The sequence below is a fragment of the Eubalaena glacialis genome, chromosome 5 (genome assembly GCF_028564815.1).
Source record: "Eubalaena glacialis isolate mEubGla1 chromosome 5, mEubGla1.1.hap2.+ XY, whole genome shotgun sequence".
In the NCBI taxonomy this organism is placed as follows: domain Eukaryota; kingdom Metazoa; phylum Chordata; class Mammalia; order Artiodactyla; family Balaenidae; genus Eubalaena; species Eubalaena glacialis.
The window spans coordinates 1,934,967-1,949,413 of NC_083720.1; the positions used below are offsets into that span (position 1 = coordinate 1,934,967).

The window sequence follows — 14,447 nt, forward strand, 5'->3', positions numbered from 1 at the left end:
CAAAGATAAAAAGAGGAATCTTGAAAGAAGCAAGAGAAAAGCAACATATCACATAGAAGAGATCCTTAATACGATTATTAGCAGATTTCTCATCAGACACTTTGGAAGCCAGAGGCAGTGGGCCTATATATTCAAAGTGCTAAAAGAAAAAAAACAGCTGGGGACTTCTCTAGTGGTCCAGTGGTAAAGAATCTGCCTTCCAATGCAGGGGACGCAGGTTCGATCCCTGGTCAGGGGACTAAGATCCTACATGCCGTGGGGCAACTAAGCCCACCCGCAGCAACTACTGAGCCCACGCACTCTAGAGCCCGCGTGCCACAACTGGACAGCCCACGTGCCACAACTACTGAGCCCACGCACTCTGGAGCCATGCACCACAACTAGGGAGAAGCCCATGTGCTGCAACTAGAGAAGCCCACACGTCACAACTAGAGAAGCCTGCACGTCACAACTAGGGAGAAGCCCATGTGCTGCAACTAGAGAAGCCCACACGTCACAACTAGAGAAGCCTGCACGTCACAACTAGAGAAGCCCACGCACCGCAACAAAAGATCCCGCATGCTGCAACAAAGATCCCACGTGCTCCAACTAAGACCTGATGCAGCCAAATAAAATAAATAAATAAATAAATAAATACTTTAAAAAAGAAAAAAACTGTCAACCAAGAATCCTATATCCAGCAAAACAGTCTTTCAAAAGCAAGGGAGAAATTAAGACATTCCCACATAAACCAAAGCTGAGGGAGTTTGTTACCACTAGACCTGCCCTGCAAGAAATGCTCAAGGGAGTCCTGTAGAGTGAACTGAAATGACACTAACTCAAAGGACAGTAACTCAACGCTATATGAAGAAATACTCAACGCTATATGAAGAAATAAAGATGTCAATAAAGGTAAAGACATGGGCAATTATAAAAGCTAGTATTATTGTAACAACAGTTTATAACTTTTTTTTTGTTTTCCACATGATTTAAGAGACTAATATAGGGGCTTCCCTGGTGGCGCAGTGGTTGAGAATCTGCCTGCCAATGCAGGGGACACGGGTTCGAGCCCTGGTCTGGGAAGATCCCACATGCCGCAGAACAGCTGGGCCCGCGAGCCACAATTACTGAGCCTGCGCGTCTGGAGCCTGTGCTCCGCAACAAGAGAGGCCGCGATAGTGAGAGGCCCGCGCACCGCGATGAAGAGTGGCCCCCGCTTGCCACAACTGGAGAAAGCCCTCGCACAGAAACGAAGACCCAACACAGCCATAAATAAATAAATTAATTAATTAATTTAAAAAAAAAAGAGACTAATATAAATATATATATATTTTTTAAATTATTAGTCTACAAGTTAGTATTACTGTAATTTTGATTTGTAACTCCAAACGTTATTTCCTACATAATTTAGGAGACTAATGCATTTAAAAGATTAATTTATGTTTGAGGGCACACAATGTATGAAGATTTAATTCTGTGACATCAACAACCAAAAGGGGTGGGGTTTAGCTATAAGGGAGCAGGGGTTTTGTATGTTATTGAACTTATTAAGCTGGTATAAATTCAAATTAGTGTTACAACTTTCGGATATTAAACGTAATTCCCATGGTAAACACAAAGAAAATAGTTCAGAATATACCCACAAAAAAATGAGAAAGGAATTTAAATATTTCACAATTTAAAAAATCAAACATAAAAGATAGTAATGCAGAACATGAGAAACAAAAAAAGCTATAAGAAAAAAAAAGCTATAAGGCATACAGAAAACAAATAGCAAAATAACAAGTATTTCATCCATATCAGTAATTACTTTAAATGTAAATGGATTAAAATCTCCAATTAAAAGACAGAGATTGGCAGAATGGATAAAAGCATATGATCCAACTACATGCTATATACAAGAGACTCACTTTAGATTCAAAGACATATACAGATTGAAAGTAAAAGGATGGGGACTTCCCTGGTGGCGCAGTGGTTAAGAATCCTCCTGCCAATGCAGGGGACATGGGTTTGATCCCTGGTCTGGGAAGATCCCACATGCCGTGGAGCAACTAAGCCCATGCAGCACAACTATTGAGCCTAAGCTCTGAAGCCTGCAACCTGCAACTACTGAAGCCCGTGCACCTAGAGCCCGTGCTCCACAACAAGAGAAGCCACTGCAATGAGAAGGCCACACACTGCAACAAAGAGTAGCCCCTGCTCGCCATAACAAGAGAAAAGCCCACGTGCATCAATGAAGACCCAACGCAGCCAAAAATAAAATTTTAAAAATTAAAAAAAAAAAGAAAGTAAAAGGATGGAAAAATATTTACATTCCATGCAATTAGTAACTAAAAGAGAACAGGAGTAGCTATACTAATATCAGACAAAATTGACTTTTTTTCAAAAAAGGCTACAAGAGACAAAAAAGGATGTTGTACATTAATAAAAGTTTTAATACAGCAAGAAAATATAACAATTATATACACTGATGTACCTAATAACAGACAAGCAAAACATATGAAGCAAAAACTGACAGAATTGAAGGGAGAAATAGACAATCCTACAATCACAGCTGGAGACCTCAAAACCCTACTCTCAATGATAGAACAACCAAACACAATATACGTAAGGAAATAGAGAACTTAACATAATAAATCAACTAGATCTAACAGACATCTACAGAACACTCTACCCAACAACATACACATTCTTCTCAAATGCACATGGGACATTTTCCAGGATAGACCATGTGTTAGGTTACATATTAAGTCTCAACAGATTTTAAAAGACTGACATCATACAAAGTATCTCCTCCCCAACCACAACAGGATGAAGTCAGAAATCAACAACAGAAGTAAAACTGGAACATTCACAAAACTGTGGAAATTAAAAAACACATTCTTAAACCAATGGATCAAAGAAGAAATCACAAGGAAATTAGAAAATACTTAAAGGCAAATGAAAGTGAAAACACAACATACCAAAACTTGCAGGATCCAGTGAAAGCAGTGTTAAGGGGGAAATCTAAAGATATAAAACTTACATTTAAAAACAAGAAAAATCTCCAATCAACAACCTAACTTTACAACTTAAGGAACTAGAAAAAGAAGAAAAAACTAAACTCAAAGCTAGCAAAAGGGAGGAAGACTAAAGATTTGAGCAGAGACAAATGAAACAGAGAAAAGAAAAACTATTACAGAAATCAATGAAACCAAAAGTTGGTTCTTCAAAAAGATCAGCAAAATGGAGAAACCTTTAGCTAGACAGACTACAAAAAGAAAGACAGAAGATTCAAATTACTAAAATCAGAAATGCAAGTAGAGGGAATTCCCTGGTCCAGCGGTTAGGACTCCACGCTTTCACTGCCCAGGGCCCGGGTTCAGTCCCTGGTCAGGGAACTAAAATCCCACAAGCCATGTGGCATGGCAAAAAAAAAAAAAAAAAGAAAGAAAAAGAAATGCAAGTAGAGACATTACTGGCACTTCTACAAAAATAAAAATGATTATAAAATGAGTACTATGAACAACTGTACACCAGCAAATTGGATAACCTGGATGAAACAAATTCTTAGAAACATAACACCTACCAAGACCAAATCACAGAGAAATAGAAAAACTGAAAAGACCTCTAACTAGTAAGGAAATTGAATCAGTAATTAAAAGTCTCCCAACAAGTCCTGGAACTGATGGCTTCACCGGTGAATTCTATCAAACATTTAAAGAAGAATTAATACCAATTCTTCCTAAGCTGTTCCAAAAAAACTGAAGAGGAAGGAACACTTCCTAACTCATTCTATGAGGCCAGCATTACCATGATACCAATGCCAGACAAAGACACTACAACAAAACTACAGACCAATATCCCTTATGAATGTTGATGCAAAAATTCTCAATGAAATACTAGCAGGCAAAATTCAATGGTATATTAAAAAGATTATACACCATGAACAAGTGGGATTTTTTTCACAGACTGCAAGGGTGGTTAAGCATACAAAACATGATCAATGGATGTTAACTAGACTTATTGTGGTAGTCATTTCACAATATACACAAATATTGAATCATTGTGCTGTACACTTAAAACCAAAATAATGTTATATGTCAATTATATCTAAAGGAAAAAAAAAGCAGTTGACACTATGATACCGGTGTTCTGATTTGGAGACTTAAGTTGGCTTAGTTCCATACTTATACTATGTTCAGTATTTCCCCACCAAACATCCCTCCATCACTTTTACAACTTGCTTCAAGGAGTGATCATTTATGTCCATGTATGATTCCACAATTTGAGGGCAAGAATTGGATATTGATCATCTTTGCATTCCCCTAGCTTAGTGGTAAATAGAATGTGCAATTAACAACTTTATAAGGTAGTAAAGGCCATCATAATTTGCCCCCAATCTAATTTTATAGCCACTTCCTGTGTTATTCTCTACGCACTCTTCACTCTAATTACACTGAATTAACACTGCTATAGATTAACACTGCTACTGGTGCAACCCTGATAATGTACACATCATTGTGAAATGAATGTACTATACTTCTTGGGAGAAATGGAAAAACATAACCCATGATGCCTGCTTATACATACTCCCCTTACATACAGAACACGCCCAATAAATGCAAGCTCAGTAAATAAACACCTGAGTGGCTATGGTAGATGACATTCACATCTTCTGAGTCCCAATTATGTGCATGAGATTATTATATATATATACATATATACATGTTAAATCATGTGTTCCTTACAAGAGAAAACTCACAATATCCCATATATCTGTTCTATGTCGTATTTTCCACAAAGGCAATTGATTATTTCTCCAATGTCTATTTTCTCAACTAAGATATAAGCTTCATAAAGTTAGGAATCTGCCTTTCTCAATCCTTTCTGCATTTCCAGGGCCTATCAAAACATCTGGCACACAATAGGCATTCAACAAATAACTATTGGCCGAATGAATGAATAAATAGTCCTATGAGCTAGGTATTATTACTTCAGTTTTACTGATGACAAAACTAGAACACTAAATGACTTGCCCAAATTAACATGGCTAAGAAAGTGGCAGAACCAGATTTAAGTGCACAGTTTTTCAACATTCAATGTAATATTTGCTTTTCATTGGTGCCTAATAAAGAGCCAGTTTTGTTGCCCAAAGTAGTTCTACAAATCCCTGTGAACTTCTCACAAGAAAATTTTAGCAAGCTTCATCATGGTTTCTTCTTAAAGATAGCGAAAAGGTAATACTAAATACGTGACTAAGGTCATCCTTGGCTTTTTAAAAGAATAAGAGGTGCAGCATATTTATCTTCTGGGCAGCCGTGTAGAAGGTTCAGAGACCAGTTTTAGCAAAGTGACTAGGCAATTCTTGAGCATCAGTTTTGTTATGTATGATAGGCCTTGAATTATTTCCATCTGTACTTTGGTTCTACTTTCTATATGTTGCAAATTGATCATGTTCTTGACATTTCTAACTTTATCATTAGAGTCTCATTTATAATATCTGAAGACAATTAGATAATTGTTGATAAATATCTAGTAAACAACAATGATATGAGAATGAGGCCTTTTGAGGGACATGAAGCACAATTACGTGTTTGATGTTTGTTTTCTATGACTCAGCATCAATCCCTTGGAATGAAATGAAAATGATATTATTAAACTTTTCTAATCAGAAAATTTTTCACCAGATTTGTTCCACATAGATTTAGGTAATATACTACTCTGCTGTGGTTAAGTTCACAAACATATTTCATCAAAAAAAAAAAAAAGGAAGGAAGGGAGGGAGGAAGGGAGGGATTGTTCGGTGTAATACACTACATTAACAGAATGAAGGGGGAAAAACACATGATCATATCAATTGATGCAGAAAGGCATTTGACAAAATTCAACACTTTTTCATAATAAAAACACACAACAAACTAGGAACAGAAGTAAACTACCTCCACATAACAAAAGCCATAAGAAAAACCCACAGCAAGTATCATACCCCATGGTAAAAGACTGAAAGCTTTTCCTCTAAGATCAAGAACAAGACAAGGGGGACTTCCACTGGAGGGGGCATGGGTTCAATCCCTGATCAGGGAACTAAGATCCTGCATGGCGCGGCTGGGAAAAAAAAAGAACGAGGAAAGGATATTGGCTTTCATCACTTCTATTCAACATAGTCCTGGAAGTTCTAGCCAAAGCAATTAGGCAAGAAAAAGAAAACACATCCAAATAAGAAAGGAAGTAAAATGTTATCTGTTTACAGATGATATGCTCTTACATGTAGAAAACTCTTAAGATTACACACACACACACACACACACACACACACACAAACCTGTTGGAGAGAATAAATGAATTCAGCAATTGAGCAGGATACAAATCAACACATGAAAAACAGTTGTATTTCTATACACTAACAATGAAGAATCTGCAAAAGAAATTACAAAAACAATTCTACTTACAATAGCATCAAAAAGAATAAAATACTTAGGAATTAATTTAATCAAGGAAGTGAAAGACTCGTACAATGAAAACTATGAAATACTACTAAAAGAAATTAAAGAAGACATAAATAAATAGAAACATATCCCATGTTCACAGATTGGAAAACTTAATATTGTTAAGATGTCAATATTATTCAAAGTGATCTACAAAGTCAACGCAATCCCTATCAAAATCCCAGGGAATTCCCTGGTGGTCCAGTGGTTAGGACTTGGCGTTTTCACTGCCGTGGCCCAGGTTCAATCCCTGGTTGGGAACTAAGATCCCACAAGCTGTGCAGTGCAGCCAAAAAAAAAAAAACCCAAAAAACAAAAACAAAACAAAATCCCAATTTTTTTTTTTTTTGCAGAAATAGAAGAACTCATCCTAAAATTCATATGGAATCTCAAGGGACCCCAAATAGCCAAAATAATCTTAGAAGAAAAAAAAACAAAGAAAAGAACAAAGCTGAAGGACTCACATTTCCTAATTTCAAAACTTCTACAAAGCCACAGTAATCAAAACACTGTGGCACTGACATAAAGACAAACATACAGACCAAAGAGACAGAGTAGAGAGCCCAGAAATAAACCCTTGCATAGACAGTCAAATGGTTTTGACAAGGGTACTAAGACGATTCAATGGGGAAAGGACAGTCTTTTTTAAAAATGGTGCTGGGAAAACTGGATATCCACATGCAAAAGAATGAAGTTGGACCCTTATCTAAACAATACATGAAAATTACCTCAAAATGGATCAAAGACTTAAATGTAAGACCTAAAACTATAAAACTCCTAGAAGAAACATAGAGCAAAATCTTCATAACACAGGACTTGGCAGTGATTTCTTGGATATGGCACCCAAGGCACAGGTAACAAAAGAAAAAATAGACAAATTGGAAATTTTTTAATGAAAATTTTAAAATTTTGCAAATCAAAAGACAAGTAAAAGTAAAAAGGCAACCTACAGAATGAGATAAAATATTTCCAAATCATATATCTGATAAGAATTAGTATCCAGAATGTAGAGTACTCATAAAATTCAACAACAAAATAACCCAATTCAAAAATGGGCAAAGGACTTGACATTACTTCAGAGAAGATATACAAATGGCCAATAAGCACATGAATTGATGCTCAACATCACTAATCATTATAGGGAATTGCAAATCAAAACTACCATCATTTTGTACTAAATTACCATACACCCATTAGGATGCCTACTATCAAAAACACAGAAAATAACAATATTGGTGAAGATGTGGAGAAATTTGAACCCTTGTGCACTGTCGGTGGGAATGTAAAGTAGTACAGCCATTGTGGAAAAACAGAATGGAAGTCCCTCAAAAAATTAAAAATAGAATTACTATATAATCCAGCAATTCCACTTCTGGGTATATACCCCAAAGAATTGAAAGCAGGATCTTGAAGAGATATTTGCACACCTATATTCACAGCAGCAGTGATATTCATAAGAGCTAAAACATGGAAGCAACCCAAGTGTCCATCAACAGATGAGTAGATAAGCAAAATGTGGTATATACCTATAATGGAGTATTATTCAGCCTTAAAAAGGAAGGAAATTCTGACACATGTTACAATATGGATGAACCTTGAGGACATCATGCTAAGTGAAATAAAGCAGTCACAAAAAGACAAATACTGCGTTATTCTACTTATAGGAGGTATCTACAGTAGTCAAAATCAGAGACAGAAAGTAAAATGGTGGTTGCCGGTGGCGGGGGGAGGGGAGAGGTCGGTAGGGGACAAAGTAGGGCGGTGGGGAATTATGTTTAATGGTATAGAGTTTCAGTTGTACAAGATCAAAAGAGGTATGGCGATAGATGGTAAAAACAAACACACACACAATAAACACACAATACACACACACACACACACACAAAACCTAATAAAACCTACTGTAAAGAGTGTATGCTGTTCCACTTACAGAGAGCATGGCAGAATAGCGAAAGAAAAGCCACAAGCTGCTATATCAGGACCAGGCAGGGTCCATGAGGCTAGTTCCCAAGACAGTGATGAGATGGGGCTGAGCAGTTACAGCCTGCACAACGAATCAGTGCCATCATTCCAGAAAGTCTTAACTGGAAGAGCTTTGCGGAGTCATCCATCCAGGCCTCATGTTACAAATAAGTCAAGGTCTTGAGTCCCACTGTGGTGGCAAAAAAGACCAGAATTCTCAAGACTGATCTGGTCCCATTACACACTGGCTACAGCTTGGCCACAGATTCACTGGTCACCTGGAAGTCCATCCACACCTGTGAGCCTCAGCATCCTCTTTGGGAGCCCTCAGTCCTCACCAATCCAGGGTCCCTGCTCCTAACCAGCTGGCTGACATGGCCACTGATGAGACCAACCTGTTGACCAATTCCTCTCATTGTTTTCACTCTGCACAGCTACTTCAGTGAATCCAGGGCCTCTGGGAGGTGATAAACCTCTCCATTCTTCCCCAGGTTCTCTGACCAACCCCAGAAAGATGTAGGGGTAAGCAACAAATATATAATTGCATAAGATACCAGATCATTAAATTGCTCCTGAAATAATTTAAAATCCTAAAACAAAACCTACATTGAGGGACTTCCCTGGTGGTGCAGTGGTTAGGAATCTGCCTGCCAATGCAGGGGACACGGGTTCGAGCCCTAGTCCGGGAAGATCCCAAATGCCGCAGAGCAACTAAGCCCGTGCGCCACAACTACTGAGCCAGCGCTCTGGAGCCCATGAGCCACAACTACTGAAGCCTGCACGCTCTAGGGCCCGCATGCCGCAACTACCAAACCCACATGCTGCAACTACTGAGGCCCGCATTCCTAGACCCCGTGCTCCGCAACAAGAGAGGCCACTGCAATGAGAAGCCTGCGCACCGCAACGAAGAGTAGCCCCCGCTCGCCACAACTAGAGAAAGCCCGCGCGCAGCAACAAAGACCCAACGCAGACAAAAAAAAAACCTACACTGAAAGGACCAGTAGTACTAGGATTACAGACCTGACTCTATCTGGGTTTTGGTTAGAGGCTCTGGGGCCACAGGATGCTGGGGACACATGTCAACTGAGCACCAATGGCCAGCAGACTGCAAGCAGAGTCCCGTTCTGGGTAGGATGTGCTCTGGTCCCCTATCTACACTCATCTATGGCTCCTGGTGTCCATGACACTAAGATCAGTGGTGCAGACCAGGTGACTTCCTTCTGCCCTGATGAGTAATAATCCACCTTCCCCAGGAAAAGGGAGAGAGCTGGAGTGAGGAAGACATCTGGCTTCTAAAGGCGTTTAAAATGATGCAGGTAAGAAAATATTGACATGATATTAAGTAAAACTGTATAGACAGCATGAACTCAAACATGCCAAGTATATACCTACCCTATAGTTAAAGGAAAGACAGGGAAGAGGCATGCCAAGAGATTATCCCCTGTGGTCATCCCTCTGTGGTGGGATTGTGGTGGTTATTTTATGCTTTATTCTTTCCTCTATTTTTTCAGATATTCAAAATTACTTTTACTTGAATTTTTTTCAGATATTTTTCAGATATTCAAAATTACTTTTATTAAAAGAAAAAAAGGCATGTCTCTTTTTCACTCTAAAATCCAGCTGCAGGGTCAAGCCTGGAAGTGAAAATTGTCTTTTGCAGGCCTAATTTCTTTCCTGGGAAAACCCAGATAATAGCTATGCACCGAATGGGATAATAGACCAGAGTTCACCAAAATGTGTGGGGCACTTCCGAACTGTTGTAGAAAAATACTATTACTCTCGCTCCTGATCTGGGTGTCTAATATTTCACACAGATAGACATAATATCGCTGACAAGGATATGAAGGAGGAAAAGTTAAGGATTTAAGTCTATTATCAGACACTCTGGCAGGCTCCCGCTCTGCCATCACTCCCAGCAGAGCAGAAGTGTTACTACTGAAAGATACATTCACAGCTAGGGCTAAGAGAGATCCAGAACATAACTATGGTTCGTATGGCCCTGAACCCAACACAACACAAACACACCCAAGAACCCAACTCAGACACACACACCAGGAGCCTATACGCATGTCCTACACACACACCCAGGCCCAATGTCTGCGCACACAATGCAGAACTCAACATGAACACACACATACACAGAACCATCCAGGTGCACACACGCTCCAAATACAAATAACATGCACACTCGTCCCTAAGACCCAACACAGGCGCACCCCCCTCAGAAAGGTACACTCACCTTTCAGACCCAGCATGGACACACACGCACCCCCAAGAGCCCAATGCGGGCACTCGCACTCTTCAAAACCCAGCACAGCAACAGACCCTTCAGAGCTGATCATGCACACACATCCTTCAGGGCCCAAAGTGGGCACAAACTGAAGACCCGACACAGGAGCACACACCCCACAGCACCCAATTCAAGCGCTCACACACCTCATATACCACCCAGGTACACACACCACAACCCATCACAGACACACACCCCTCAGACCCGACACAGGAGCACACACCCCTCAGAACCCAATTCAAGCGCTCACACACCTCATATACCACCCAGGTACACACGCCACAACCCAACACAGACACACACCCCTCAGACCCGACACAGGAGCACACATTCCCCTCCTACCCAACATGGGAGCAGACCCCTCTGAACTCAACGGGCACACAACCATCAGTTTTAACACCAGCACACACACAACCCTCAAAACCATCAGAGACAGACAACCTTCAGAACCCAACACACATACACACCTCTCAGAGTCCAAACAGGCACACATACCCCTCAGAACTCAAAACAGGCGTGCATGCACACACACACACCACTCAGAACCCGACATGGAGGCACATACCCCTCAGAAACCAGCCGGGGCACACGCTCCTCAGACTCATATGGGAACACACTACTCAGAACCCAGCACATGCAGACGCCCTTCAGAACGAACACAGACACACACCCTCAACACCCAACACAGACACACCGCTGAGAACCATCAGACACGTAACCCACAGACACAACATGAACACACACACCCCTGAGAACCAACAAGGACTCCACTCCTCAGAACCAACACGGCACACTTTCCTCAACCGAACACGGATGCAAAAACTTGAGATCCAATATGTGCAACACACACTCAGACACAACACAGGCACACACTCATCAACCCAACACAGAGACACGCACCTCTCAGATCCAACACAGGCACACACACGCCTCAGAACCAATACGAACAAATACCCTTTATACCAAAAGTGGGCACACACCACTCAGAACCCAACTAGGAAACACAATCCTCAGTGCCAACAAGCACACATATCCCTCAGACCCACCATGAACACACACCCATCAGAACCAACACAGACACACAACCCACAGACCCTAGTCAAACACACACACCCCTCAGACTCCAACACACACAAACACACCTCAAAACCAACACAAACACATACCCCTTAGAATTAACATGGACACACATAACCCTCAAATGCAAGACAGGCACACAGCCCTCAGAACCAAAATGAGCACATAACCCTCAGAATCAACACATACACACACCCCTCAACACAACTGGGGAAACACACCCTTCAGAACCCACCATGGGAGCAGACGCAGCCCCGGACTCTACACAGGGGCACACACACCACTCAGACCCAACAGGGATAAACACATCCGGAATCAACACAGACACACACCACTCAGACCCAATACAGACACACACCCTTTCGAATCCATACAAGCACAAACACCTCTCAGAACTGAACATGGGAAGACACAGCCCTCAGACCTAACATGGGAGCAGATCACTCAGAAACCGGTATGACACACACCCAAGAACCAACGCGGACACAACAACCCTTAGATCTAGGCGCACAACCCCCGGAACAGAAACGGGCATACACACCCTCCAGAACCCGACTCAGAAACACACACTCGTCAGAACCAACACAGAAATACACAGCCTTCAGAACCAAAACAGACAGGTACACCCCTGAGAACCAACGATGACAAAACAAGCCTCACACCCACACAGGCACACACATCCCTCAGAACCCAACATGAGCCCACACAACACTCAGAACTCAACACAAACGCACATCCTTCAGAACCAACACAAACCCATGTCCCTGAGAACCAACACGGACAGACACACCCTCAGAAGCCAACGAGGGAGCAGACCCCTCTACGCAACCCAGACACACAACCCTCAGAACCAACATGACACACCACCCTTCACTAACACAAGTGCACAGACCCCTTAGAACCCAAGAGAGGTGCAAGCATACCCTAGAACCCAACACGGGCGCACGCACTCCTCAGAACCCTCATGACCCACAACCCGCAGACCCTGCATAGGCACACATACCCCTCAGAAGCCAGCACACAAATGCACACCCCAGAAATAACACAGACACACGCAACACTAAGAACCCAACATGGCCGCACCCAGCCCTCAGACCCAACGTCGGAGCGAACACACCCTTCATAACCAATATGGACACACACCCCTCAGACCCAACGTGGTAGCACCGCACACGCACACACCCCTCAGGTTCAACTCGACACACCTCCCTTATAACCGGAAAGGACGAACACCCCTCAGAACCGACAGGGTCACACACACCTCTCAGCACCCGAGTCAGCGATACACACCCTTCAAACGCAACACGGCCAGACCCCTCAAAACCCAACAGGCACACACCCCTCAGACCCAACACAAGCGCACAACCCCCTCGGAACTCAAACAGGCAGACACAGCCCTCAGACCCAACGCGGGAGCAGACGCCTCGGAACACAACCCACACACACCCTCAGAACCCGACACGACGCACAGCCCTCACGCCTAAGGCGGCGCGCACCCGCCCAGAGCCCCCCAGACGCAAACCGCTCAGACCCAACCAGACCACACAGCCCTCACGCCCGACGGGCGCACGCACTCCGGGGACACGGCGGGCACGCGACCCGCGCGCCGAGGAAGCGTGGCTCGCGCGGCCCCCTGGCGGCCCTTCCGCCGCCTGCGCCCTCTCCGCCCCGCACCTGGCGCAGCGCGGCCTCCGCGGCGCCGCCGTCCCGCTGCCGCAGCTGCTCCCGGAAGCGCGCCACCTGCTCCAGCAGCGCGTCCACGAGCGACGGCGCCGTGTCCCCCTCGAGCGCGGCCAGACGGGCGCGGAGGCGCGCTATGAGGACGTCCCGGGCGGCCAGCTGGTCCTGCAGGCGCCTCAGCCGCTGCCCCGCCTCGTGGTACAGGCCGCAGAGCGCGGCAGCAGCGCGCGGGGCGCCCTCCCGCCCGCCAGACCCCGCGTTCCCTGACGACATGGCTGCGGGCCTGGCGGGCACGGGCCGCCGGCAACTTCCGCGCCGGGTCTGGGCGGGAGGCCCACCTTCCCGGAACTTTTCCCGGCGCGCCCCGCCCCCCGCGGAGATCCCGGGCCCGCCCCCCTGCCGAAAGGCCAGGCCCCGCTCCCGTCCTCCCCCGGAGAGCTTGGCCCCGCCCCCCGCCGGGAGGCCAGGCCCTGCCCGCCGCCGGGAGCGTGGCCCCGCCCCAGTCCTATCCCGCCCGGGGCCCGCGGCCTCTCCACCCGCGGGTGACTGGCCCGTCCCACCCGCCCCATCGCCTCGCGTCGGGGAGCTTTCGGAGACTCGGTCCCGGGCGAGGAGAGGGGTCAAACGGCCTGCGATGTAGTTACTGATGGAAGGGAAAGAAGGGGCCAAAGACGACCCCAAGTGTTAGCCCCGAGCGTGGGTCCGAATCCCCGGGCTGCAAGCCGGCTGGCCACACCGAGCACCAGGAAAACGGCGACCTTCCACGAGCTGAGCCCAGCGAGGTGCTGAGCATGCTCTGACCCCGCATCCCCTCTCTAAGGTCGCAAGAACTATTCTTAGGGCAGAAGGCAGGAGGGAGCTGGCCCTTTCCCGTCCTCGTTTCTCCATCCCTTTCCTTCCCCCTAGCTCCCCAGACCAACTCCGAGGGGTTTTCCGTGGCTCCACGGCTATTTTCTTTTTCAAAGTCTGAGTGTCCTCGGCAATGATGCCCA

General features: G+C 44.3%; 1 protein-coding gene across 1 annotated transcript in view; it reads right to left on the reverse strand.

Moving 5' to 3' along the window:
- The window catches only part of TNIP2 (TNFAIP3 interacting protein 2), a 34,422-nt gene extending 20,398 nt beyond the window's left edge, over positions 1 to 14,024 (reverse strand). Inside the window, 4 exon segments of the mRNA XM_061191057.1 lie at positions 13,450 to 13,750; positions 13,752 to 13,854; positions 13,857 to 13,898; positions 13,901 to 14,024. Of these exon segments, the coding sequence (XP_061047040.1) occupies positions 13,450 to 13,750; positions 13,752 to 13,854; positions 13,857 to 13,898; positions 13,901 to 14,024 (570 nt within the window).
- Between the last annotated feature and the right edge of the window lie 423 nt (positions 14,025 to 14,447).